Source organism: Theobroma cacao, chromosome 2, assembly GCF_053813885.1.
Source record: "Theobroma cacao isolate CCN51 chromosome 2, ASM5381388v1, whole genome shotgun sequence".
In the NCBI taxonomy this organism is placed as follows: domain Eukaryota; kingdom Viridiplantae; phylum Streptophyta; class Magnoliopsida; order Malvales; family Malvaceae; genus Theobroma; species Theobroma cacao.
The window spans coordinates 8,705,456-8,732,664 of record NC_142640.1 but is presented as its reverse complement, the minus strand read 5'-3'; the positions used below and the strand labels follow the sequence as shown (position 1 = coordinate 8,732,664).

At 35.6% G+C, this 27,209-nt stretch overlaps 4 protein-coding genes across 4 annotated transcripts; 2 read left to right on the top strand and 2 right to left on the bottom strand.

Annotated features, from left to right (window-relative positions):
* The first annotated feature begins 428 nt into the window (after positions 1 to 428).
* On the top strand, positions 429 to 13,753 carry LOC18608484 (lysine-specific demethylase JMJ29-like). The gene is made up of 13 exons (XM_007043206.3): positions 429 to 2,054; positions 2,161 to 2,276; positions 2,617 to 2,716; positions 2,812 to 2,956; positions 3,720 to 3,783; positions 3,895 to 4,648; positions 5,117 to 5,446; positions 9,254 to 9,754; positions 10,511 to 10,583; positions 10,672 to 10,757; positions 11,714 to 11,833; positions 12,541 to 12,602; positions 13,379 to 13,753. Exons 1-13 carry the CDS (start codon positions 987 to 989, stop codon positions 13,404 to 13,406), a joined length of 3,447 nt encoding a protein of 1,148 aa, XP_007043268.2. The 5' UTR covers positions 429 to 986; the 3' UTR covers positions 13,407 to 13,753.
* Positions 13,754 to 16,738: 2,985 nt separating this feature from the next.
* Positions 16,739 to 20,398, top strand: TT16 (K-box region and MADS-box transcription factor family protein). Its single transcript, XM_018115814.2, has 8 exons — positions 16,739 to 16,772; positions 17,102 to 17,319; positions 18,671 to 18,737; positions 18,828 to 18,992; positions 19,230 to 19,271; positions 19,376 to 19,417; positions 19,613 to 19,823; positions 20,226 to 20,398. The coding sequence occupies exons 2-7, from the start codon at positions 17,132 to 17,134 to the stop codon at positions 19,808 to 19,810; spliced, it is 702 nt and encodes a 233-aa protein (XP_017971303.1). The 5' UTR covers positions 16,739 to 16,772; positions 17,102 to 17,131; the 3' UTR covers positions 19,811 to 19,823; positions 20,226 to 20,398.
* A 404-nt stretch (positions 20,399 to 20,802) lies between these two features.
* On the bottom strand, positions 20,803 to 22,607 carry LOC18608482 (Pentatricopeptide repeat (PPR) superfamily protein). Its single transcript, XM_007043202.3, has one exon. It carries the CDS (start codon positions 22,474 to 22,476, stop codon positions 20,884 to 20,886), a length of 1,593 nt encoding a protein of 530 aa, XP_007043264.2. The 5' UTR covers positions 22,477 to 22,607; the 3' UTR covers positions 20,803 to 20,883.
* Positions 22,608 to 22,809: 202 nt separating this feature from the next.
* LOC18608481 (RING/U-box superfamily protein) lies at positions 22,810 to 26,635 on the bottom strand. Its single transcript, XM_018115802.2, has 7 exons — positions 26,081 to 26,635; positions 25,610 to 25,964; positions 25,480 to 25,520; positions 23,729 to 23,770; positions 23,532 to 23,653; positions 23,347 to 23,455; positions 22,810 to 23,083 (listed from the first exon to the last, which is right to left on the bottom strand). Exons 1-7 carry the CDS (start codon positions 26,282 to 26,284, stop codon positions 23,042 to 23,044), a joined length of 915 nt encoding a protein of 304 aa, XP_017971291.1. The 5' UTR covers positions 26,285 to 26,635; the 3' UTR covers positions 22,810 to 23,041.
* Positions 26,636 to 27,209: the final 574 nt, after the last annotated feature.

Sequence of the window (27,209 nt, the reverse complement as noted above, 5' to 3'; positions counted from 1 at the left end):
TTAACAGATTAATAATTTTTACATTTCATTTTAATTCGTTCAGTTTATCTTTACAAATTTCTCATTCAATTAATTTTGGATATATAACGAAATAAAAAGTTAGATGCATCATTTTTAAGTGATAAGTTTTATTATTACATGATATGATGTTATTAGAATGATATGTTAATATATTATGCGACAAATGTCGTAATATAAAAGTGATAGTCAATAAAAATGAATTATTTGATTTATAATAAAATTATAAGAGTTTAATCAACTTTTTCAAAATAATTTAAAAACTTATTTAATCATTTAGCTTATTTTCTAATATTATATTGAATTTATTTTGAAAGAATTGTTAGCGATTAGACAACATGCACTCAAACGTTAGCAAATTAAATACACAGTTGAAATTTAAAACGCGTGCGAAATTTTATTTAGTTGAGCGTAAGTTACAATCTCGCAGTCGGAATCCGGGGCACACTTGGACAACTTCCGGATTCTTCGATTCTTATTGCATCGAAGTGCGAGAACTCCAAACTTTTTTAATGTCTGTCTGGTCTGGACTGAAGTGGGCAGTTCCAATTTCCAGCTCATGGGTTTCCATTTTCTCCAACACTGCGCCGTCCTACTTTGCAATCACTTCATTTCAAATCAAACTTCATCAAAATCAACGGGCGAATTTTGCTTTCCCTCCCAAATTTTGATTTTTCATGTTTTTAACCCACACTTAAAGCAAAAAAAACGCCCTAACCCTAATTCTACCGTACATATTTATTTTGAAACTTTCTATTATTGGCGGTTGGCGCCAGTTTGCCGAGCTCTACAGTACTCAATCTTCTTTTATTACTAAAACATCTTACTTCATTTAGAAACTCACATAAAAAGAAAAAAAAAAGAGAATGTTCTTCGTTCTCTCTCTCTCTCTCTCTTTCTGAAAGACTCTAATTGGTGATTGAGGCTTAATCTTCGTCTTATAACTTTAAAGATCATTTTGTTTGTGGATGGCACGCCCGAGGAAGAGGCTGAAGCCGGAGCGAGCCCCTGGCAGCTGCGAAGGAGTGCCGCAAAGCGATGGTGAAGTTATGGGAAGTAAAGAAAATTGCGCTTCTGCGGAGGACCAAGTTGAAGGGATAAATGGGAAGGGACAAGAGGAGGAAGACAGTGAAATGGATGGGGACAAAGCAGGGGAAGTAGAAGGAAAAGAGGAGGGGATTGAAAGGAAGGATAAGAAATGTGGGGATTTAGAAGGGGATGGGGAAGGGGTTGCTTTAAAGAAGCCTACCAAAAGAGGTAGAAAGGTAAAGCAAGCGACTGTTTCTTTGAAAAGGGGCACAATGGAGATTGTGAAAGAGGAAAATGTTGAGGGAAGTTCGGATTTTGTGGCTGAAAAAAAGGAAGAAGTTGGAGAGAAATTGAAGGAAAATGGTGTTCAACCGAAAGGTGAGAAAAAGCTGAGTTTTGTTGAGAATCTAGAGATATCAAATGGAGAAGATGGAGTTAGTATCAAAGAGGAAGTTGATTCGGGTGCTGATGGTAATGGGCAAGGAAATAGTGGGGATGTTTTGAAGAGGAGATTGAGAGCAGTTGCTAAGAAGGTTAGTTATGCCGATGTTCAAGAATCTGAAGATGAAGGGTTTTCGGCAAAGAAGCGTAGTCGAAAGGGTAGGCAGAAGGAGAAGGTTCTTAAATCTGAAGGTCAAGAATATGGTAATAATGAGAACGAAGATATTGAAATACCTACAAAGAAGAGAGGAAGAAGGGGTAGGCAAAAGAGAAAAGTTTCCGAAAGTGAAGACAATGAAGGGAAAGATGTAAAGAAGGAGGGGGGTAAAGTAGAGCAAGGCGGTGATTTAGGTGCAGATGATGGAAAGAAGAGGAGTCGAAGAGGGGCAAAGAACGATGGAAAGAAGATGGATAAAGAAGTTTTAGGAAATGGGAAAAGTCTGGAAAAACTAGAGGAGGAATCTTTGGGAATGAGCACTAAACCAAAATATTCGCTTAGGGCCTCGAGAGTTCGCAAGGCAAGAGAGGAGTCTGTGCCATATTCAAAGAAGCGAAATTTTGCTAAGGTAACAAATTACCCTTTTTAATTGTTGCGTTATTGTTATGATATCTTTTTCATTTTGGTTACGTGATGGATTGAAGTGTTGCCGTGCTTCTTTTTGCTTTCAACAGTGGATTGCAGAAGAATCATTAATGTGCCATCAGTGCCAGAGGAATGATAAAGGCCGGGTTGTGAGGTGCAAACTTTGCAAGCGGAAACGATATTGCATCCCCTGCTTAACAAATTGGTACTCTTTTTGGAGCATTAAGTTTGTCTATTCTTCCCTTAAAAAATAGTGTCTTCTTAGATTTGATTCTGCTAGTTAGTTTCTACTTTATCTCATTAATATGGCTTAAAATAATACTACTTTTCCTCTTAAGATATTTATATTGCTGATAATCCATGTCCTAAATTTCTTTTATCAAGACTGGTTTCTATCAAATTGACCATGCAATGCTTTTTTGAATTGCATGCAATTTCTAATTTACCATGAACTTTGATACTTTTCAATCTGATTGTTGCCATCTTAATCATGAGTATGCTGTTTCCTTTTCAACTGATCATGTATATTATTTTCCTCGGACTAGGTATCCCAAGATGTCAGAGGATGCTATTGCTGATGCCTGCCCAGTTTGTCGGGATAATTGCACTTGCAAGGCATGCTTGCGCATGACTGGACTTCTCAAAGTTAGTTTTGAAATTCATGGCTCTACTGCGTCTTTTGATGCATATATATATATGTAATACTCGATTTATGATATTGTATACTTGATGAGTTGCAGAAATTGGGAAAGACACTAAAGTTGGAGTTCAGTGATGATGAAAAGGTTCAGCACTCTAGATACTTACTTCAGGCACTTCTTCCGTACATTAAACAATTTAGTCAAGAGCAAATGAAAGAGAAGGTCATTGAGTCAAAAATTCAAGGTATCTATATCTCTATGTGAACGACATGTTTACCTGCAATTTAGTGATGTTCTCATGCAAACTAAATGGGGTCTAATCTGGAGGCATGTTTACAATTTAACAATTTAATGTTGAAATTCATTTTTAAGAAAATCATAAATTCTTTTGAGAGAAGGATTGTAAAAATGATGTCAAAAATCTGTTTCTCATGTTGATGTAGTTATTAAAGATGGCTCTTTGTTTTGTTTGAAGGTTACTCTATGTCTTTATAGGGAAGAAGCTTGACAAAAGAAAATTCCAGATACCATGCTGGCAGAATTTGTTGTTAACATGGCAAAGTTTTGAATCAAGCTGACAGAATTTGTTGTTAAGATGGCAAAGTTTTGAATTGGCTTCTTATTGGTATAAGATATTAATTTTGAGTGTTCTTGATTTTAAGGGATCTGCCTGTGAGGTATCTTCATGGCATGGCAGCTGGCCCTTTTAAACCTACTAGTCTGCCTTCAGTAAATTAGAGCATCATATGAAAGTTTTGAACCTGTTATTACAATTTCAATTTTCACCTTAGTTTGGTGGTAGTATACTGGTTGGTTTATTAAGAATTATTTATACCACCATCATTTCAAAAATGTGATTTCTTGAGCCCTATCAAAATCAGGACACTGAACTGGTGATCAGGATTGTAAACTTCTTGTTATCTAATACGTACATGTCATGTTACTACATCGGTATTTGCTGATTGTTTCTAATAATCATATCTAACACTCATTTATTGGATGAGTAGGGATGCTCCCCGAACAAATACAGCTTAAGCAGGCAGTTTGTCTTGAAGATGAGCGTGTATATTGGTAGGTTCCTGTTGTTATCATAGTGATGGTGAAATTAAAGTGAGGATCATTTTGTTTGTTGTTTGAACTCTATTTTTATCAAGTTCCTGATGCCAAGACATGTTTTTGCAGTAACAACTGCAGAACTTCAATTGTCGACTTTCATAGAAGTTGTTCTAATTGTAACTATGATCTCTGCCTTACGTGTTGCCATGAAATCCGCGATGGACATTTGCAGGGTGGACAAAAGGAAGTAATTATGGAATATGCTGATAGGGGTTTTTCTTACTTGCATGGAGCGCTTCAGTGCTCTATGTCTTCAGAAGTTGGGAAGTCTTTGGATTCCCCCAAGGAAACTAATTCTAAAGAACATAAAGCTGCAACTTCTAGGTGGAAGGCAAATGAAAATGGTAGCATTCCTTGTGCCCCGAAGGATTTGAATGGGTGTGGTAATGGCCTTTTGGAGTTAAGGTGTATGTTTACAGAAAATGCTATTTTTGAGTTAACAGAAAAGGCTGAGAAAATAGCCAAAGCTCTCAATCTTGGGAATGTTCTTGAAGTTTCTAACCAACAGTGCCCTTGTTACAATTCAATGGGAGAAGTTGACACTGGCAATGGTAAGTTAAGGAAAGCAGCTTTTCGTGAAGATGCCACTGACAATTATTTATATTGTCCAAAAGCTAAAGATATTCAGACTGGTGATTTGAAACATTTCCAAAGGCATTGGGCTAATGGTGAGCCTGTTATTGTCAGTGATGTACTTGAGAATACATCTGGTTTGAGTTGGGAGCCAATGGTTATGTGGCGTGCTTTTCGTCAGATTACACATACTAAACATGACCAACAGTTGGAAGTTAAGGCCATTGATTGCTTAGATTGGTCTGAGGTCAGTTTGGTTATCAAGTGTACTAGTTCTTATTAGCATATGATGTTAAACTTGATTATGTACTATTTATTGTACCAAGGTGTGTAAATTAAACTGACTACTGCAGAAGTCAACTTAATCTGTGATCTCACTGCAAATGACTTTCTTATTATAATATGTTTTGACTGCAGGTGTCATGTTTGAAATAAATTTTTTTTTCTTCATGACTTCCAATTGTTTTTAATTTAGTATCATGTAGAGTACAGAGTACAGACATGTCCACATCTCAATATCTTTTGTAACTTGAAGCTAAGAGAATGGGATAATATGTCCATATTTATACTTTGTTGATTTTGTGATATCATTGCCATTTTTGAATCTCAGCTTCCTGGAATTCTGGCTTGTATAGTGAAGTATGCTTCTCTTTTCTCAATTGCTTGTTGGCTGGATTACCCTGGTTCTAAAATCATCTTTCTTGATGAAATGCAGGTGATGGTCAATATTCACCAATTCTTTAAGGGGTATACAGATGGTCCATTTGATACAAAATCATGGCCGCAGATACTGAAGCTGAAAGATTGGCCTCCCTCTAATGAATTTGAGAAGCTCCTTCCACGTCATCATGTGGAGTTTCTTCGTTGTTTGCCTTTTAAAGAATATACCCATTCTCTAAGTGGCATTCTTAATATGGCTACCAAATTACCAGAGAAATCTCTAAAGCCAGATATGGGGCCAAAGTCATATATTGCTTATGGAGTTGCTGAAGAGCTTGGGCGTGGAGACTCTGTAACCAGGCTTCATTGTGATATGTCTGATGCGGTATATGCTTTTTCCTTTAGTTTTATTAATAACAACTTTAATGCTTCATGGATTATTTATTCAGTCGGAAGAAGAAAATTTATTAGGGTGGATAACCAGAAGGAACTTTCTTTTTGTGCTTAATTTCTTGAGTTATTGATATATCTATATGACCATGTGCCAATGAGATTAAAGTTAGGTGTCAAAACTAATAAACTTTAATGGCTGTGCCTGTTTTTGTGATTGCAAGTATATTTATGCACAATTTTAAAAAGTATATTTATGCACATTGTTAGAATTTTGAGATACCTTGAGAGATTGTTGCATGCTAAAACAAAAGGAGGAAGATAATCACACTTTCATTAACAAGGATAACGGCTTTTATAATCTTATAAAAGATAATGCTGAATAAAAACAAACAAATAAAATTAAAAGAAAATAAATAGCACTACTTGAGATTGCCGCATTACTAAGTTTGTGGGTTGTTCTTTACATTTGTATTAACTGTCAAAACATGACTAACATGAAAACAGAATAAGGAAACCAAATAACCACCAAGTAAAAGACAGTAATTAGCACACGGCCTTACTTTTCCAAATTGAAAACTAATTTTTCGCACTAAGGAGTATTGCAAGCAAGGCTTAACTTCATCACACTTTCTTAGGGTTAGCTTTCAATACTCCCAATTTGGATCTCAGTAATTCTAACTTATCCTTCAGTGTCATATGTTCTTGAATCACTCCCATGCTTAGCTTTGTGTATATTATCTTTGTAAGTCTCCTAGGGATAAATTACTCCATTGTCGTCTTGGCCAAAAGAGACAACATGTTGTTGAAGGACACTTATGCCATTAATCTTATGTCCAGATGTTTCATTGGGATGTTCCTCATGGGCTTTCATTGCTTTAGCCAAACAGGGCTTTGGTAATTTTCTTCCAGGTCATCTCGAATCTTTTTTACATTTATCAACAATGGAAGATCTTCAACGAGACTATCAACGATCATTCGTTTGATAGACTTGGAATTGACATGCCCAAGTCTTTTGTGCCAAAACTTGCCTTCATTGATTACACAATGAATATGCCTTGTGCCCCACGTTTAACCAATCAAGAGGAAAACATTCTTTTTTTTCATTTGAATTGACAGCAGCTCAACACCAAAGGAGTCAAAGATTGTGCACACTTTCTCTTTGAATAGCAGAGTATAATTTTCTTCAACAAGTTGGTCAACACTCAATAGGTTTTGATTAGTTTCAGGTACAAAATGAGTGTTTGAAATAGATTTAATACTTGAGGGAGTTTGCACTCCAATTGTGCCATGCCCAAAAATTTCGAGTTATTCACCATTACCAATCTCTACTTGAGACTTGTAATTTTCGTTCAAGGAAAGAAAATTATTTGTGTTTCTGTTCATATGATTGGAACACACATTGTCAATAAGCCAAACATTAGAGCTTCTTGACCTCTCTAGTTTCTTGGCTATGAATAACACCTTATCTGCTTCATGTTCCTTGGCTACTGTAGCTTTTTCTTCTCTTCAATCGGCTTTGTGTTGCATGCTTTCTCCATATGCCCAAGTTGATTACGAGACCTACATGTAACATTTGGTCTATACTAGCAAAAATGCTTAGTATGGTTGCATCTTCTAAAGTAAGAACAAGGAAGGTATTGAGCTCTTTGATTATCTTGTTTCTTGTCATTATATTTCTTCTCCCTTACTCGTTCTAGTTAAGTATTTTCTACATGATCTTCTTGCTTCAAAGCCCTTTGCTTTTTAGCTTGAAGAGCATTTACGAGCTTCGTCATGGTCAATGTGGACATATCTTTGGAGTCTTTCAGAGAAGATATATTGGCTTTAAATTTTTCTAATTGGCTTACAAGGAATTTGTTAACTATTCTTCTCTTTAATAAATCTTTTTTAAGTAATCTCAATTGATTGACTACTTTCAAAACCTTCTCAGAGTAGTCTTTCACACTTTCCTCATCTTTCATCTTCAATATTTCGAATTCCCTAAGTAGATTTATGACTTATATTTGACCAGTCCTATCACTGTTATGAAGCTCAACTTTCAACTTGTCCAATGTTTTTATGGCAGACCCACAATCCATTATACGAGTAAAAATTGAGTCAAAAGCAATAGAATGAATACAAGATAAGGTTTTATATCTCTTTGCAATTTTTTTGATATGTTGCTTTAACGATTGTTAGGTTTGCTTGTCTCATCTTAGGAGGATTTCCACCAACTTTATCGACCTCTCAAAGATCAAACGTATGAAGATATATCTTCATTTTTATTGCCCATATCGGATAATTTTCTCATAAAAACAGGTAGAGCAGTATTTCGAAAATAGTAAAAGGTAAGGAAGATAAGTTAACGGGGTTTTTAAAGTGATTTGCATCAACAGTCTCTTAATATAACAACTCTAATACCATGTTAGAATTTTGAGATATTTAAGAGATTGTTTAGTGTTAAAACAAGAGGAAGATAACACATTTTCATTAACAAGGATAGTGGCTTTTATAACTTAACGAAAGATAATGTTGAAAAAAAAATAATAATAATAATAAAAAAAAACACTACTTGGGATTGCCACACCACTAAGTTTGTGGGCTGTTCATTACGTTTTCATTAATTGCCAAAAAATGGCAAACATGAAAATAGAATAAAGAAACCAAATAACCACCAAGTAAAAACATGTAATTAGTGCATAACACTACTAACTCTAAATTGAAAACTAACTTTTTGCACTAAGAAGTAATGCAGGCAGGGCCTAACTCCATAGCACATATATACCCAAATTTGCTCAAGTTTTATTGAATGATGAAACTGATGTTTGTGGTAATTATCATAAAGTTGAACATATAAAATAGATGTATAACTTTTGTAATGCTTTCTTTTAGTATGTAGGTGTCTTTCGATTGTAGTTAACAATAACTTTGACACAGTTTGGATCAAAAGGTCATTATCGCATTAGTTTATTTTCTTGGTCCAAAGTATTAACATTAACATCAGAAGGCATTCAAAGAGGAAAATTTGCAGCTTTGAGTGATAGCTTATTCTTTCAGTTTTATGGTTAGATTAGATCCTGTCTTTACTTGTTCATGCCTGATGCTTAATTCTTAAACAATTCCTGTTCCTTTTATGCCTTTCAAATACATGATCAGAGCCAACATAACTTCCTCTAACAATGATTTTGTATGCATTTGCATATCTCCTTAATTTTTGCCTTTTCCTTTTTCATCTTTGTGGGCTTTGGCTTGGAGAATGGGTATGTGGGTTGTAAGGGCATTGCATTGGCAATTTGACTGCAAAAACTAGCAGGTAGATTTTGGGATGTTATAACTCAAGAAAGAGATCAATGAATTGTGTGTGAGTATTGAGTCCTATATTATTTTTTGGCTAATGAGGTGTTGCTACATTCTGCTAACATAACTCAACAGGAAATGTCTTAACATACCTCTATATCTACATTTGTAGGTGAGGCTGAGGCACACCCTAGTTGGTGTAGCCACATTCTTGACAGTTGATGTTTCAAGTTCAGATACTCATTCCCCTAATAAGTAACATATTCAAAATTAAGGATTGTATGCTTTAAGTTTTTATTGTTTGTGTGTTTACTTCAGGACTTCAGGTGCTATTTAAGCATCTTTTCTTCATTAGATGTGGAAACCTGAGCTTTACGTTACTGTGCAAGTACACTGAAGTTGGTAGTGGCTGTGGTTCTGTTTACCTCTCCATCTGCACTGTGAAATATCAAACTAAAAGTTATGTAATTTTCCTCATTTTTTAGTTCTTAAAGTATGTTTTTGTTTTGAAATTGATGTTTAGGTGAATGTTTTGACACACACAGCTGAGGTGAAGCTTACACCTAAAGAGCTTGCTAGCATTGACAATTTAAAACAAAGGCACCATCTGCAAGACCAGTGGGAACTTTTTGGAATGGGTTCGAAGGTGGGCACGAATATGCCTGGTGATGATTCTTTTGACATCTCTATTTGCGACAAGCAGTCTAGTGACAGAAGTGGTGATCAAGAAGGTGATGTTATTGTCCAACAAGATTGTCAAGATGGTTATTCTAGCCTGAATGGCAATAATATGGGGAGAGAATTTGAAATGGAAAAGAGTGGGAAGGCAAAAGTGGATCAGGAAAAATGCATGGAGAATGGCAGATTGTATGAAACTTCTAGGAATAAGATTGAAGAAGTGGAAGCTGTTGAGGGAGGTGCTATCTGGGACATTTTCCGGAGGCAAGATGTTCCCAAGCTGCAGGATTACCTTAAAAAGCATTTCGGGGAGTTTAGATATGTTCATTGTTGCCCAGTATCACAGGTAATTTATTTTTTAAATTGTACATGGTGCCCGGAGCTTTTTGTTTTGTTTCTTTTTTTTATTGAATTGATAATCTATTCAGTAATGAGCTGCAATACTTTATCTTAATTATTTGAGTGCTTTTATATATGTTGGGCATCAACTGAATCCGCTTTCCACATTGTATTTATCTATAAGTTTTCTGCTCAGAGATTAGTGGAATTGAAATCATTCTGCTATACTTCAATGGTATCTTTTAATTCAAATAAACTCCATGAAGTTGTTGCGGATGCTTGGATTGACAACTGAAAATATAAACTTTTCTTTTGATTGGATACTTTTTGATGATTACAACTCCCTTTTTTCCCTTTTCTTTATTTTTGAAAATGAACTAATCTCAGAGCTATAGCAAATAGATGGATATTAATTGCTATTTAAGATGTGTCTATTATGGTTCCTTGGGCATGATGAAAGAAATAAATCCTTTTTTTAGTGTGTGCATGCACACATGTACAAGAAAAGCAATGGGATGTAAAGTAACAACAATTGGAGAAATTAGTAACTCCTTGCAGATCTCATGTATTGTCCTTTATTGAGCTGGGTAAAGAATATAATCAAATGGGATTCACAGAGCAGACTTTGTGAAGACTATTTGATATTAGCATATTTATATGCCATAAAATTAAATACATTAATTGTTTTAGGCAATCGGTTTTTACTTTCCTGTCTTTGATGGGCCATTTGTACTATACAATTTATTGTCTCTTGGTGATATAGGTTTTTCATCCAATACATGATCAGACCTTTTTTCTGACTCTGGATCATAAGGCAAAGCTTAAGAAGGAATATGGTATGTTAAAACATATAGTACATACTATTGGAGCAATCATACAAAACATAAGTCCTTGATAATTGTTGTGTAAAATGCTGGCATGCAGGAATTGAACCGTGGACTTTTGTTCAGAAACTTGGGGAGGCTGTTTTTATACCTGCAGGTTGTCCTCATCAAGTCCGGAACATTAAGGTAACACAAATTACATGTTGCAATCTTTTGTTGTACCTTAGTTTGAAAAAGATTATGTACCTCAAATGTTTTCAAAATTAATGTTGTATTTTAATTGTGTACCAAATCTCTTCAATATGAAGTCTACTATTTCTTTTTTGTAAAGTTGTCAACATGAGGCCTGTAAAATTCAATCGAGACCTTCATGTAAAAGGGATTGCCAACTTGAATCATTGTCTTTAATGGTTTTATCAATATGAGGTGTATATGTGTGTGTGTGTGTGTAACATGAGGCATGTAAAATTCCATTGAGACCTTCAAGTAAAAGGGATGGCCAAGTTGAATCATGTCTTCAATGTTTTTATTGGCGTGCCTCTCATCTAGTATATGCTTCTGCAGTTTGAGAAGGAATTGGGTTCTACTTCAATTGTTATCTTACAATCACCTAAAGTTGCACTTCGCAAATTTAAAGATATTATTACCTATGGAGTTCCTTCTTTGTCTCATTGATATCCCGTTTTAATTTTGTAATGGTGTATGCTCATTTGAGCAAATGTGTCAATCAGGAAACCTTGCTGCAAATAGTTCTAATCATTAACATGGTGATTATAAGAACATTGTCCTATGAATCCTTCTCTCTAATCAATTTGAATTGTGTCATGCTTGTGAGTGGTTGGACATATTAATAGGGAAGCAACATCGGATATTTCTGAAACTCTTAAATAATTCTATTTCTTGGTGTCTTGTCTGATATCCTGGACGGATTCTTTTATGTTTGGTCATACTGTCTGTGTCAGAAAAAAACCTTGTTCGGCCACCATGAAATTTTTATAATTTCGCTTAGCAGTCATAATGTCTTCAATGCTGTGAATTCCTTCCTTTAGTAATCATGCATGAATTTGATTTCTTTTGGTGATGAATTAATATGCATTGGCTTATCTCTCTGATGCTCTTACCTTTATCTTTATATTTGACAGTCATGCATAAAGGTTGCACTTGATTTTGTTTCACCTGAAAATGTTGGTGAGTGTGTTCGCTTGACAGAAGAATTTCGTGTACTTCCTCAAGATCATAGGGCAAGAGAGGATAAATTGGAGGTATGTGCATAGTTCTTGAGCATTGGAATATTGATGCTATAATTTCTTTGTATTTCTTTTAGCTCCTATAGTGAGAGGGCCTGTGGGTAGCTTTACTGGTATCTTGCCTGTTAGAGACTTTCAGTTGTCTAGCTGATATTGGAATATTATACCTATGCAGTGTGAATCCACAATTGATATTATATCATTGTTACTTAGACCTATGCAAGCATTAGTTTTCTGCTCCCATGATCAATGAATACAGGTGGAACCTAAGCACTGCAGCACCGCATACTCTGAATTGAAAGATTCCATCACCTGTGCGTGATCATTGTGACCTTGCCTGATCTCTGTTGCATTTGCTTTTTCACATAGTCATGGTGATAGAACATGTTTTGTACTTTAATAATTCTGATCTGGTTTGGCTCTCCTTCCCATGTGAATTACAGTCCATGAATTGGTTTGTACCTGATTTTATTCACTCATCTGCATCTGCAATATTTGTTAATAGTTCTTGCTGACATTGGCCTTTGTTCATTTCATTCCGTCCAATGTAGTAATTTTAGTTTGATTGAGGTTGGTGCACTGCTAAACTAGTGATTAGGAGGTTAGCATGTCATACAAATGTTTTATAGTTTGAGCCTTTTTTTCTCCCTTAAATTACTTACAAAAACTTGAGTGTATTAAACTTTTGAATGTTGTTTCCTTATAACTGTCATCTGTAACAGGTGAAGAAAATGACTGTTCATGCAATCTGTGAGGCTGTGAATTACTTGGATCCAAATGCAAAGTGAGGCACTAAAAAAGCTTGTGTCCGGTGTTTGATTCTGAATTTTAGTACTAGTTATTTTATTTGCTCTGAAACTCTGCAGTAACTTTTTTTTTTTCTTCTTGAAATGATAATAAGATATGACCCCGAATTTCTTCTTTAATATACTGCTTGACTTTAGAGTTTGGGAAGTAAATGTGAAATGTTGGTCCTTTCATGCATTTTTTATGTGAAAGGAGTACAAAAGCAATTCTGCAATTGGTTTCATGAGGTGGGATTTGAAAGTGCCTTCAATAACTGCTTGTTTAATTGCATCATGTATTGGGCACAGTGGGTTGATTAAATTTTCTGGCCTACCATATATATCTGCTGGAAGCCCCCCAACTCTATTTCCTACAAACACTTGTTTCTGCATCTATCTGTTTGTTTACTGACAATAATCTCGATTCATGTGGAGATGTCTTTGCTATTTATGCTAGTTACCTTACATCTGATGATTTTGTAGAATGAACATAAAACTGATAAATTGGTTGGATTGATTTACTAATTGAGTTTCTATTCCAGTACCCAAAACCATCATTCACTATCCTGTTTCTGCTTTATTATTTGAAATTTAGATTTTTGCAAAGAAAAATGCATACATATAGTCCAAATTGGTTGAACACTTTCCTGCACATTTTTAGCATGTCATATTGTTTTGTTACTGATGCATGATAAAAAATAGTAATTTTTTTTTTTATTTCATTGCTGATAATTGATTGAAGTAACTCAAATAGTTGTTAAATTGTTTGATTCAGGATTGAGCTTGCTAATAAAGTTGAATGAGTTGCAACTTTGTTCCTGCTTCTTAGCTGGAGGTTACACTTGCAAAGTGGGCACATCTTTTGGAGTTCCATTTCTCAGAACATGACTTTGTTTATCTGCAGCATCTAGTAAGAGGTAGGACATGGCTTATAACCAAAAAGAAGATGTAGAACATGGGAACTATCTTCCTGTTTCTGTATATATACCCCTAAATCTGACTTGCTTTTTGGGCTCTCAGCTAGAGCCTGGTAATGTATGTAGGTTCAAGTGCTATTGATAAGTGTTGTAGGCAAGCACATGCTGTTTTTGTAGCTACTGATGTTTCCACCACGTATTTATATTAAGAGTACTGGCTTTAGCTCACTAAAGTTAGGTCTACCAAAAATGACAACTATTGTGCTCTTCAAAACCATATTATGTGTTTTTCAGAGTTATTATATATAAGTTGAACTTATGGCACGTTTGATTTGCAGGAGAGAATAAATATTTTGTGAAAATAGAATAAGATAGAAATAAAATGAAAATGTTATTGTTTAATTTGGTTGATAAAATAAAATAAGGTATAAATTATTATTATAACTTCTTGTAATGTTTAGGTAATAAAAATAATTTTAAAATAACAAAGAAATAAAAGATAAAAAGACAAATATATTTTTTATTATAATATATAATTTTTTATTTTATTTTATTTTTAAATATTAATATTTTATTTATAATTTAAGTGTTATTATGATTAAAATATTAAAAATTTTAATTAATTTTTATATTTAAAATATTATTTTTTATAATATACAATATGTACTATTTTAAACTTGTAAGGGATATTTTAATTTTTATTATTTTTTAAAACTATTTCTAAGCTAAGGAATGGTTAATACTTGGGCAAGAGTTGACATTAGTTATTCCTTAATTTTAGATGATTTTGAGTAATAGCCATTCCTCCTTGAAGCATGTGATAACCAAATAAAGAAACAAATTCCTTAAGAATGGAGGGGAAATGGTTTTTGTCATTCTTTCAACCAAACATGCCATTACAGGCAATATAAGAGGGCATGGACATATTTTCCTTGGAATCTGCTATTCTTCCGTCTCAGCAAACTCTGTTTTATCCACCTATGCAGTAATATAATAGAAGAAGAAATTTACCACGAAGTAATTTACTTGGTGACCAATAAATGTGTTGAATCTATTTAATTTATTCAGATTTTAAGACTTAAGAGTGAATTTATATTATTCAAAATTTAAAGATTTATGAGGGAATTAACAAATCATAAGGAGGTGAAATTCTGAATGATAATATGATAAAAAATAGATTACCAAAATGGATTTGGGTGCATATTGATGCGAAAAGAAGTAAATTTGGTCAAACTAATCCAATCAGAATGGTAATTAACCTCATATAATTAAGCCCAAAGGAGAAAATTTTACCAGGGTTCTGTGCATCTCTTTGGCTACCCCTTTGCTTTATTTACTGGAAATTGGTAATCATCATGAAACATGATGCAAATTTAGATCTCTGCAAGGGCCACGTGAATCTGAGGCCTAAATGAGGGCTGAAGTGGACCTAAAACCGCTTCTGCGACGCTTCCCATTTATGGAAAGCCCCCATGTTCTCATTTCGTTTTTCTTCAGTTTCCACTGGACCTTCGCTGAAAGAGTCTTCCACATTTCTTATTTCAAACTTTATATAAAATAAATAAATAAATAAAGACCCCCACTTCAATAGTTCTAAAAATAATTAAATAATTGTATTCGACTTGCTGAGGATTTCAACTCAACCGGTTCTAAAAGAGAGGTTGTTTCAGTGAATATGGCTGGTAACTGCAGTTCAAGTGGGATATTATGATGCTGACTAGCAATGACATGCTAGACAAACTTTGGGGGACCAATGCCCAGCCTTAGCATATCCTCCTTTAGAAAACCTAATATGCGTTGTCTGGCTAGGGCTTGTTACTAAAAATAGACTGGGACAAATTCTGATTACACAACACAACCCTTATCGGCTCAACAAGAATCCCAAAGCCATCATCAAAAAGCCAAGCATTTTCATTTTCTAACCAAGACATTAATATCACTGCTCCACTTTATAAAATGACTCATGGGGTTAACTGCAAATTTTAGAAAGAAACAGCATTTTCTACATGTTTCACACTATACTTGTTGTATATATGAAGCTGGTAATTATACATGTCTATGCACTCTGAGGATTTGATATAAAAACACACTTTGGAAAGTCGGAATTCGGAAACACAGTTAAAGAACAGTTTCTGATGATGATAATAGTTGAACTGAAACTGCCTTTTTTCTCAGCTCCAAAATTAATGACTTTCTATCTGCTTGGTATTCGATCATTATTTGGTGGGAATTAAAATGGGAAGAGGCCTTATTGGCAATTCTTTAAGGCATCTTAAATGTATAAGTGTGAGAAAGCAGATGATCATATTCCCTGGTTGTTCATTGCATCAAAGTTTGGTGTTTCAGCACAATGACTTTTGATATACTTTCCAAATTGCGTGTTGTGAATACTTGCTGCATTTCCATTTCTTGCAGTCAAAAAGTAAAGGATAGACCAGATGGAAGGGTTTTGATTAGTGCTTCCAAAGGGAACCATTTACAGCAAAAAATAGAGCTTTAGGTGATGGGGAAAAAAGGGGATCTAACCTTTTCATCCTTACGGTTTAATAAGCGTAAAAGAAAAGGAAATCACCCTCATCTTTACCTCTATTTTTTCCTCAAGTTGCTGTGATGCTTAAGGACCATGCCATGAACTATGCATACAAGTCTTTCTCATCGATTGTTACAGTTTGTCGTTTCCCATTAGGGGTCTCTAGGATTTTGGCGGACCCCCCCTCTTGAATTTCCCTCTTCAGATTGCCATAGTTTTCTCCCCATTGTAAAGAACTTTCCAAATTTGGTAAATTTCAGGTTGCTTGGCAGATGAGATCAGAGAGTGGTTAAGAGTCACAGCAACCTTTTGTCTATGTTTCCGCATAGGACAATAAAGGAATACTTATTGCAATTCAATTACTGATAATGCCACTCCCATCCTAGCATGAAACGAAGTCGTTCTAGGTATTGACGATCCGATGTGCTGCGGTGAAACATTGAGACCATGAACCCCCCCTGGTCTGTGATGCAAGCAAGGAGTTTGTCTTTTACAAAAAACAAGGCAGCAGTGGGAAGAGCTAGCCTGCCTTGGCTCTGTCTCTTACTATATATCTTTTTTTATAAATGGGAAATGAAGCATGTATGAGATAGGTGCAATTTTGTAGTTTTGCTGAAAGAGATGGGGATTTTAGAAATGGTAAAGTAGCATCCTTATAGAATAAATTCCTTGTTCCTACACGCTTCACCAAAACAGCTGCAGTTTTACGAGGCAAGGAATAGGTAAACACAGTCATCTTTCTTTCTCTTTCTCTTTCTCTCTATTCTCTCTTCCCTTCCTGTTTTATGAACTACAAACTACAAAGTTCTTATTTTAGGTTGCAGAAGCTTTTAGTTTCCATTTTATCATCACATTTCTTTGTGTCTACTACTCCATATTTGAACTTGTTCTTTATTAAGAGAGCTTTTATTTATTTTTAAACCCTTTTCTTATTTTTTTTCTCTCCTTCTTTTTCCATTATTATTTGTGACCTAAACGCTTTGCACCTTTTGTGGTTTTTAGAAGTGAAAAAAGAGTATAATTCCCTGATTTCATGTTTCCCTAACTAGAGATAGACAAAGATTAAGGGTGTTGGGTAAATATGGGACGTGGAAAGATACCGATCAAGAGGATTGAGAACCAGACAACTCGACAAGTCACCTTTTCAAAGCGGCGAGCTGGGCTTTTGAAGAAGACCCACGAGCTTTCTGTGCTTTGCGATGCTCAGATTGGGCTCATCATCTTCTCTAGCACTGGCAAGATGTGCCAGTACTGCAGTGAGCCTTTCCGGTCTCTACCTTATTCTCCTTACTCTTTTCTCGTATTGACTTTCTTTTTGTAGGGTTTGCATGAATATTACATGTATTGCTTAGAAGAAAGCTAACTTTTTTCATGATCCGATGACTTGGTCTGAGTTTTATTTGAGGCTGCTGCTGCTGCTCTCTCTCTCTCTCTGTCTTCGCCATAGAATGCATGACAGAATTTGATTTGACCAAGATTTGGTTTCGATTTTCTCCCCCATGGTTCTCACAGACTAGGGTTTCTTCCATGCCTAAGCCAACTTTCTGATGGTTATGCTCCAGTATCATGATCTGCTGTTCTCTACCTGATAATACCTGCTTTTCATAATTCACTGATTACAGTCTTGTTACAATTATACACACTGATTTTTCTCGCATTTTTTAAATAATACTTACTTTTTTTTTTCAAAAAGAAAGAATCTGAGATTCATATCCTTAATTGAAGAATATCTCTATGGCTATATAGCATCCTCAAGAGAGATTCAATAATAGAATTGCATGGCCTCTTAAAAATTGTTAAGAATGTAACAGTATTAAAATTAGCTACCTCTTGTCTAGCACAAGCTAGGCAAAGTAATTTAAACTGAATTATTATTATTATTATTATTATTTTAAAGTAATTCAAATTGATTTATACCATGTGGGATATGTTCATTATTGCATATATATTGATTTATACCATATGTTCATTATTGATTGGGAAGTATATATTGATTTCTGAGGATTAATGATGAAATCATTTAGTAGTTCATAACTATCTTGGTACACTTTCCATTAGTTAGGAGTTTAAGACGCCAACATGCATAATGTATATATGATATAGGCTATATAGGAATTAAATGCTGCCTACAACATCCATAGCATTTTAAACTTTTTAATCTGACTTAATTTTTCATGCACATCCTCCTGAAATGATGTGAATTATGAACTTGCTGAGACACAAACATTTTAAAACCTTCTATAAGCATCTGATCAAATTTACTAACACTGCATAACATGCTAAATTATGAGCATGAAGCTAGACATGCAGGGATCAGCAATTAGATGCCTATTCCATGAGCTAGAGCCTTTCGGGGCAAGCAAATTCCAGGAACAACAACTTTTTATTAAAAAGATATAAATCAAATAGAACAATTTTTGTTTTTCATAATAATGGCTAAGGTCAACTAGGCAGGAGATGTTTTAGACAGAATTACTGTCCAAGGCAGTTATCAAGCCTCATATTGATATACTAGCAAGACCTTTATAGTGACTGAAATTAGTGTGCTAACTTAGGCCTTAATGTTTTTCCTTTTTTAATCACTAAGTATTCCTATCCCTTTCTGGCTATTTTGTCACAGAATGGAGCAAATCATAGAAAGGTACCAGAAAGTCACAGGGACTCGCATTCCTGAGCATGACAACCGAGTAAGAGTCATTCAGGACTTACGATTATTATTAGGCCCTTAAAGTTTGATTTGGTATGTTCTTGTCTTACCCTTTTCATTTTCTACATAGGAACATTTGTACAATGAATTGGCAGTGTTGAGGAAAGAAACCCGTCGTCTTCAATTGAGCATGCGCCGCTACACGGGTGAGGACATGAGCTCTATACCATTTGAAGAGCTGGATCAACTTGAACAAGAACTTGAACGTTCTGTCAACAAGGTCCGAGAGCGAAAGGTATACTGTTTATCATCTTCCATTATGTACTTAAATTTCCCACTCTTCCAACCAAAATCTCAATGATATTTAACTAAAGGAATAACTGAGAATTAATGATCAAAGTTTAGAAACAGTAACTCTCTTTGACTCTTTTCATTCAACTAAGAATATTTCTTGAGAACTGATTCTTTGGTCGTTTTGTTACTATACGGCAACATTTATGTTTTTCCATTTGTTTGGATTGGAATATTGCAGAATGAGCTCTTGCAACAACAGCTGGATAATCTACGAAGAAAGGTGATACAATGACACTTTTTTTCTTCATGCACACTGACAGAAGCGCCTGCACTCACATTCAAAGTAATTCGAATGCTAATTTATTTTTGACTTTCGATGTCTAGGAGCGAATACTAGAGGAAGAAAACAGCAACATGTACCGCTGGGTAAGTAAAGAATTCATGTGAATTAATACTAATTACCTTATACAACGAAACCATTAATTTTGTAGATTATCCATGATGTTAAAGTTCTGATGAAATAGAGGAAAGGTTAGGGACAAGAGTTATTAAATGGGACTTTTATTAGGTGATAAAAAAGAAAAAATACTATTTGAGTTGGTTTGCCTGGTGACCACGCAGATTCAGGAACACCGGGCAGCAATAGAGTATCAACAGGGAGGAATAGAAGCGAAGCCGGTGGAGCATCAGCAAGTTCTGGATCAATTCCCCTTCTATGGAGAACCCAGTAGTGTGCTCCAGCTTGCAACCATTCCTCAACAGTTTCACTCATATCAGCTCCAGCTTGCTCAGCCCAACCTTCAAGATTCAAACGTCTAGCATTGCAGCAAAGGTATAATCATCACCATTTAGTCATCATATTTCTTACATGGACAGTGCAGTAGTCTAATCAATGCTAGTTTTTCTTACTGTTCTCAAGTTAAAACTTCAGAGTTTATTAATTAGAACAAAATCAGTTGGCTTGTTGAAAACTTTAAACAAGTGTAACTAGTTTAAAGTGATACAAACAGGCAGTTGCTCAATATATGAACTGCAACTACATTTCCCTAAACAAAAAAAATGATTCAATGAAATTGTATGAAGCGATTGTTAATAGAAGTTGCTAAAGAAAGTGCATCAAGTGACAATTAATTGTCCGAATATTAGTCAACCAAATCCATCTCTTTTCAGTTGTTTGCAACTTGTATTCAGTGTCAGGACATCTTGTGACAGCCTTTTAATTACAACTCTGCAGCATGAGCAGGTTTTCTGAGAAGAGTTTCCTGGATGAAAGAGGATATAGTATACTCGGACAGGGTCAGCAACTCAGCATTGGAATCAAGTCTTATGTTCATAAATCTACTAGAAAGTTATTTCTGATATGTTTGTTTTACGGAGTGTGTTATGCTTTCATGTTTCTGAAGTTAAACGTCCAACTCAAGATTAATAACCTTTCTGTGTGTTTTTCTGAATTTTTTTTCCCTTTTTCATGTACTATGCTATTGACAGAAGTATGAATTACTAAAAGTTAATAAATGTTTGCAGTGGACTTTCTGAGAGGAAGAGAGAACACATTCAATGACATTCTATACTACTTTGGTAACTCTAGTAGTTGAATCAACAACTAAAAATTGGAATCTCACCCCTCCCATCCGCCAATATTAAGATGACATTGTACAACCTTAGGCTCTCCTAATTGTTAGAGAAAGCAAAGTTCTGTGGTTTAAGTTTAATCATGCAATTATGGATGATTGTCTGACCTTCACCAGAAGATTACGGGCTAAATGCGATGGAAAGGATTGATCTCTCTATGTATAATCCATATCACTGAATTATCAAAAGAAAATCAGAGGCAACCTCTGAAAATCTAATTATATTCCTTTGTCAAAATTTATTGAAAAGAAAGCATGCACTCAACTACATTTCATTTCATACAAAAGATATTCTTGATTATCCTTATGAACATCAAGTTTCATTTGGCTTACGATAAATTTTAGCATTGTATAAATGTCTTCTGAATTAGGATGTGTTTCATCATGAGCTACAAAGCTATGAAGAGCTCCAGGCATCTCCACACAACTAAATCCAGCAGACTTCTTCAGTCCTCTTCTTTCCATGGACTCTCTCATTCTTCTTGCTTCATTCCATTGCTGGACAGCTGCATAAACATTTGACAAGCCAATATATCTACCATCATGATCCGGGTCTAACTCAATTAGCTTCCTTCCTACTATTTCTGCAAGATCAGATTTTCCATATATTAAGCACCCATTTAGCAGAGCACCCAGTAATGACGCTGTCGGCTCCATGGGCATTTCGCATAGAAACTGGTACGCCTCCGCTACCTGCCCTGCTCGAGCCAGGACATCCACCATGCAAGCGTAATGCTCACTCTTAGGAGTCATCCCATGTTTGCCAAGACACTCAAAGAAATACCAAGCTTCCTTCACTGATCCACCATGAGCACAAGCACTCAACAAGCACAAGTAAGTAATCTCATCCGGGACAATCCCAACCACTTGCATTTCCGCAAACAATTCAAGCGACTCTTTAACCAATCCATGAGTTGCAAGCCCTCCAATCATTGCATTCCACAACAACACATCACTCTTACAATTAGAAACCCCACGAAAGACATCCAAAGCTTCCTCTATTGCCCCACATTTAGCGTACATATCAACAAGAGAAGTACGCAAAACTAAAGTCATTGGTAATCCATTGTCCATCACATAACAATGCATTAACCTTCCTTGATGGAGTGCACCCAGATGAGCACAAGCGCACAACACGCTCACCATAGTTACCTCATTAGCCTTGGGACCCCATACCCGCATTCCCTCGAAAACAGCCAACGCCTCCTTATAATCCCCACTCTTAGCATACCCATCAATCAAACAAGTCCACGAAACAACATCCCTCTGAGGCATCCAATCGAAAACCTGACGCGCCAAAGCCATATCCCCACACTTAGCATAACCATCCAACATAGCATTCCACGAAACAATATTTTTCCTAGGCAACTCATCAAACACCCGACGCGCGTAAACTATGTCACGGCAAGAGGCGTACATATGAATCAACGAATTGTTTATGAACTTATCTAACTCGAACCCATTTTTTAAAGCGTGGCAATGAATCGCACCACCAAGTTCCGGCTTTAAAAGACGAGCAGATGTCTTGACCAGAAAAGGGTAAGTTAAATGATCAGGGAAGACTCCAGCTCTTAACATATTAATGAAAGCCGAAATTGATTTGTTTGGATTTTTACTGTTGGAGAAACCTCGGATGATGGAGTTCCAATTAAAGACTCTAGGAGTGGGTAGCCTGGAAAAAACCCGATATGCGTAATCGACGTTGCCTGTATCGGAGAGAGCAGCGAAGGAAAGAAGTTTTGTTGATATAGGGTCATGATGAGAGAGGCCGAAAGTTATTACTAGTGCATGAATTTGCTTTAGTTCAGAGAATGATTTGCACTTTCCCAGATTGGTAATAAGAGCTTGGAACATTCCACATTTACAGGAACTGGAACTTAATTTGAAACTCTAAAGACCTTACCTTTGCTACATGAGATCCATGGATCTACTATATATCGACCTTTAGATGTCCAAGACATAAAGAAGGGGCCCAAGGCCCATCAGCTGAAGCACCCCTTGGGAGAAAGATTTTTAGAAACCCTGGCTTGGCTTGAATTAATCTCTTGGAAAGAAAGCAGTATTTGTCTATTTTAATTCACTCTTTCGACCAAAAGAAATGACAAGCATTATGGTTTAAAGACTAGCATTTTTGTGATATTTCCTTGACCGCAAATATAAACACCATGGAGATGCAGTTCCAATATCTTTGTAGAAATTGATAATCAGGCGAGGAAGATTGTCATTTCTCTAAAAAGCCCGGCCAGTGACCATAAGACAGACACTAAAATTAATTCCAAAGGGTTTAACAGAGAATGGATACAGGCAGGAAGATTTGGTGATACAAGTCTTTTCCCATAAAGACATGGTGCATTTCTGCGTATTAAAACAAGCAGGTGCCTTGTGGCTTGAGGAAGAAGATTGTCCAAAAATACTATCTCTATCCCGAGGTAGAGACCTCAGCACTACAAACAGGACAGACCTGCAATGACAACAGCAATACATTATTTGGCACCCAAGGCATTGCAAATTATATGTCTATAAAAGGTTCTGGAAACATATTATTAAGGTCATGTACAATATAACAATAGTACAGGAAAGAAAAACTAAAGTGGTCAGATGTATTTTGATGAAAACATTAGCAGAAAGTTACTTTAAATATCCTCACAAACCAATGATACTTAATAAACACTATATGACACAAAATAATTGAAGGCAGTAAGATCCAAGTGTAAATAAGCATACCTTGTTTATTTTCAACCAATTATTTATGCACTCAGGATGATATGAATGCTTGCAAGAAAGCACTGTCAAGGAGTCACCATCCTCATAGTCTACACGGCATATGACACACCTGAAAACAAGGATACAAATTTATTTATCAAGTGAAAAAAGTTCAGGCATAAAAATGCTATGGCATTCAAACTTACGAATCATTGCTTCCAGTCTGACTGCTTCCTGCCTTGTATGTTACTGAAGGCAAGGAGGCAATTGAATCAGCCGAAAGCCCTCTGCTCTCAGTTCCAACTACTTCACCAAGTGCAAGGAGTTCCTGAATGATAGAAGCATGTTTACTAAGAATGCTTAAGCAAAGAGTTAAAGCAGTAGAATCTACAGCCCAGCTTACCTCATATGAAAGCTCATCAGGATCAACTTCCTCCCATGTATCCTGCAAATGCACGTCACCAAAGACTCAGGCTTGAAATAAAGTGAAATAATAAGCCCCAGCACTGCTTTAAAAAACCTTTTGTTCTTTCCTGCATGCCAAATGTCAAGGTAATTGTACATGCATTTGCTATTTCATTAAAATTCCTAGTAAAATCTCATTAAGAGCAGTGTAAACAGGACAAGCTTCTATTGAACAATGAACTAGATATCTACCAATCACTATGGGCACCAAAAAAAAAAAAACATATAATCCAACAGTGAGTTTCCAAGAAAATATGTTGAGAACTATAACATATAACAACCACAAATTTTGATCCAATCACAACATGATCCTTGATTTTCAAGCTGTGCACAGCTATTGTTCTCAGCATTGAAACTACAAAAAAAGGTTGACTGTTTTAAATACTCAACACAGACCTTTGAGTTCAATATATCACCAGACCATTCCCAATAAGAGAAGTTCTAAATGTAAAAGAACCATTTCATGTAGAATATATAAACCACTGCCCCATGCAACAGGGTAAAACAGAAACCAGACATGATATTATCAACCACAAAAATGGAGAGAGAGGCATAACCCTCTGCCTCAGACATAGAGAAAAGAAAGGATTGCTGAACGTAAAACCCTGCTTTTAACAATTTAAAGATGAAACAAATGGATGATTTACACTTTTCTAATTGAAGAAATGAGGTGATTATCAAGAGAGGGAAACAAGTGCTAAATTTAGCATGTGCATTTCACCTAAATACCCAAAAGCTAAAAAATGAGATAATTTGATGGCCATTGTGATTTAATGATGGCAAGAGTAGAACCCCAATGTAGGCACATCCCAGGCATCAGATTGGAAATAACTTGCTAAGATTTTTGCTTTAGCGCCATTCCAATAAAAACTCTTATTAATAATATATTAGCTACCCATGCACAAATACAATTTTGTTAGCTATAACGATACATATTTGTGAAGATTCAAAATTTTCCAAGTGAAGATCTCTGTTATAAAGGAAGTGAAAACCCAACATGCTTCCTGATATATTATTACAGTTTTCTACCTTGCAGGCACATAAGATGAATGCAAAATAAGAATAGACGACCATCTAAGTATATACAAACACACATGCAAGCATGTACAACTGGTACATGTCACATACATCAGTTCATGTATTTTATTTAATAGTGAAGGAATAAAATAAAATCAGACAAATAGAGAAAAACAGATGACCAGATTCAAAGAGGCAAACTACTAACTCTTTCCATTACAAAGATAGGTATTATGCACCACGTGAAACAAAAGCACCCTTCCTATAGGTAGGAGGACACAACTTACTTACCGGTTAAGATGCTCTTGGAAACAAATGTGGCAAAAACTCTAACCATAATACACTTATATGAAGACCAAAGTCCAGATTAAGTAAAAGCCATCCATTTTAAAATCAGTTCCAAGAGCAATACCCCATAAATGACAACTTTAAATCACTGCTCCAATAAACAAATTCAGCTACAGAGGCATGCAAGCAAAGAAGGCGACATAGAGGACACTGAATTGAGATATCAATAAAATAGAAGACACTGAATTGAGATATCAATAACATAGAAGACACTGAATTGCAAACTATTTATCTGATCGAAAATTTTATTCCTTGAATGAACTAGAAAATTCATATATATGCACGCAAAATTGGGTTGAGAATCATGTTTACAGGAATTCAAACCTGAGAGTTACCACCATGATCCTCTAAGGTAACAATTCCTCCTGCAAAATAGTAAAACTTTAATAAACACGCTTGACATTGGCATAAATTTAAAACAATTAACAAGAATCTCATAGTTATAAACACTCACTATCATTTAACCCAGCTAAGGCCAACAATCTAGCAGCCATTTCTCTTTCTTCAGCATCCTGAAGCGCTCTAGCATACGCCTCATCACTTGAAAAAACAGCCGGGTTGAATTCAACATTAGGGTTGTAATCCTCCTCCCCATTCTCAGCATGAGCATGCACATCAAACGCATCCACATCATCATCAGCAGCAGTGCCATCATATTCCTCCTCATCCTCTTCCTCATCCCCATCAGTATCATCATGATCATGGGGATCCCCGAAATCATCATCGTCATCATGTAAATAGCTTCCAGCCTCCCAACTTCCATAATCACTCCCATCATTGTTCATCCTGAGCATCATATATGCCCTTTCCTACAACAAATGTATAATAAATAACGGAGAAAAAAAATAATTTTATAAATAAGTCACACAAAAACAACAAATTTTAAAGTAATAAACCAAGACATGAATATTAAAAAAAAAAAAACCTGTTCTTGTAGGGTTCGAGCAAGAGCCAGGTCAGCATCGACCTGACTGAGATTAGTGAAAGGAGTTCTGGTCGATGACTGACGTGTATCCTCTTCTTCTTCTTCTTCTTCTTCTTCTCTTTCTACATGTTCACTTTCATTGTTCAAATTATCATTATCGTTACCGTTAGGGTTTGGTTCTTGTTCTTTCGGTTCGCTCGACATGTTTGCGTTCCTCTCTAACCGAACGCTGCCGATTTCACTTTGCTGTTCCACGTCGTTGTTCTTCCGAAGATAGATTTTTAGATCGGAAAAAAAAGAGAGAGAAAGAGAGAGAGAGAGAGAGAGCGGTGGGTTTATTGGAAATGTAAAGAGGAGAGATCGGGGTGGGTTCGATCGAATCGGGGAATAATTCAAGAATGTAAAAAAGATAAAAAGAGGAGAGAGACACGAATGATTGGAGAGAGAGAGGGAGGGAAGAGAAAGAGGCGTCGTTGGGCGGAGGAGTCTTTCTTTTCTTCGATGGAAAAACTTGAATTTTTCTTTTCTTTTTTTTTTTAATTTTGCTTTGAAATATGAGAATTAAAAAAAGAAAAGAAAAGAGAGAGGTTGCGAATTGCTATGCTAGTTACTACTGTTCCAGAGGCCGGGATCTTGTCGAGTCAATCTTACGAGGAATTCTGATATTTGTCCAAGACGTTTAGGTACGCACCCAATGGTAGCTTGCCACGTAAACAAGGAGCGCCGACTTGACTTGGTGGAACTCTTTTGTTTGGGTAGGCTTGTGGGGGTTGTTTCAGGCCCTTCAAACAAGGACAAATATCAGAATCACCCCATTTCCGTCTCCTTTACTTGATGGAAAAACATTATATTTCAATTTCAATTTAAAAAAAGAAAAAGGAAAAACACGATATTTCAAACAAAAAAAAAAAACTCAGATTAAAACTATTTTCCACATATATGTAAAATTAAATTTAATTAAAGAGTATTGTCTTAGTTAATTAATAAGAATAATAACTTTGGGCCTGAACCAGGCCAGAAAGTTATGGGGCCCTGTTTGAGAGAGAACAAGGCACAGCAATCCAACTCTCAAAGTTAATCTACAAAAATGAATGCGCTGATGCGATTAAATTCCGGGTCCCAAGTTATC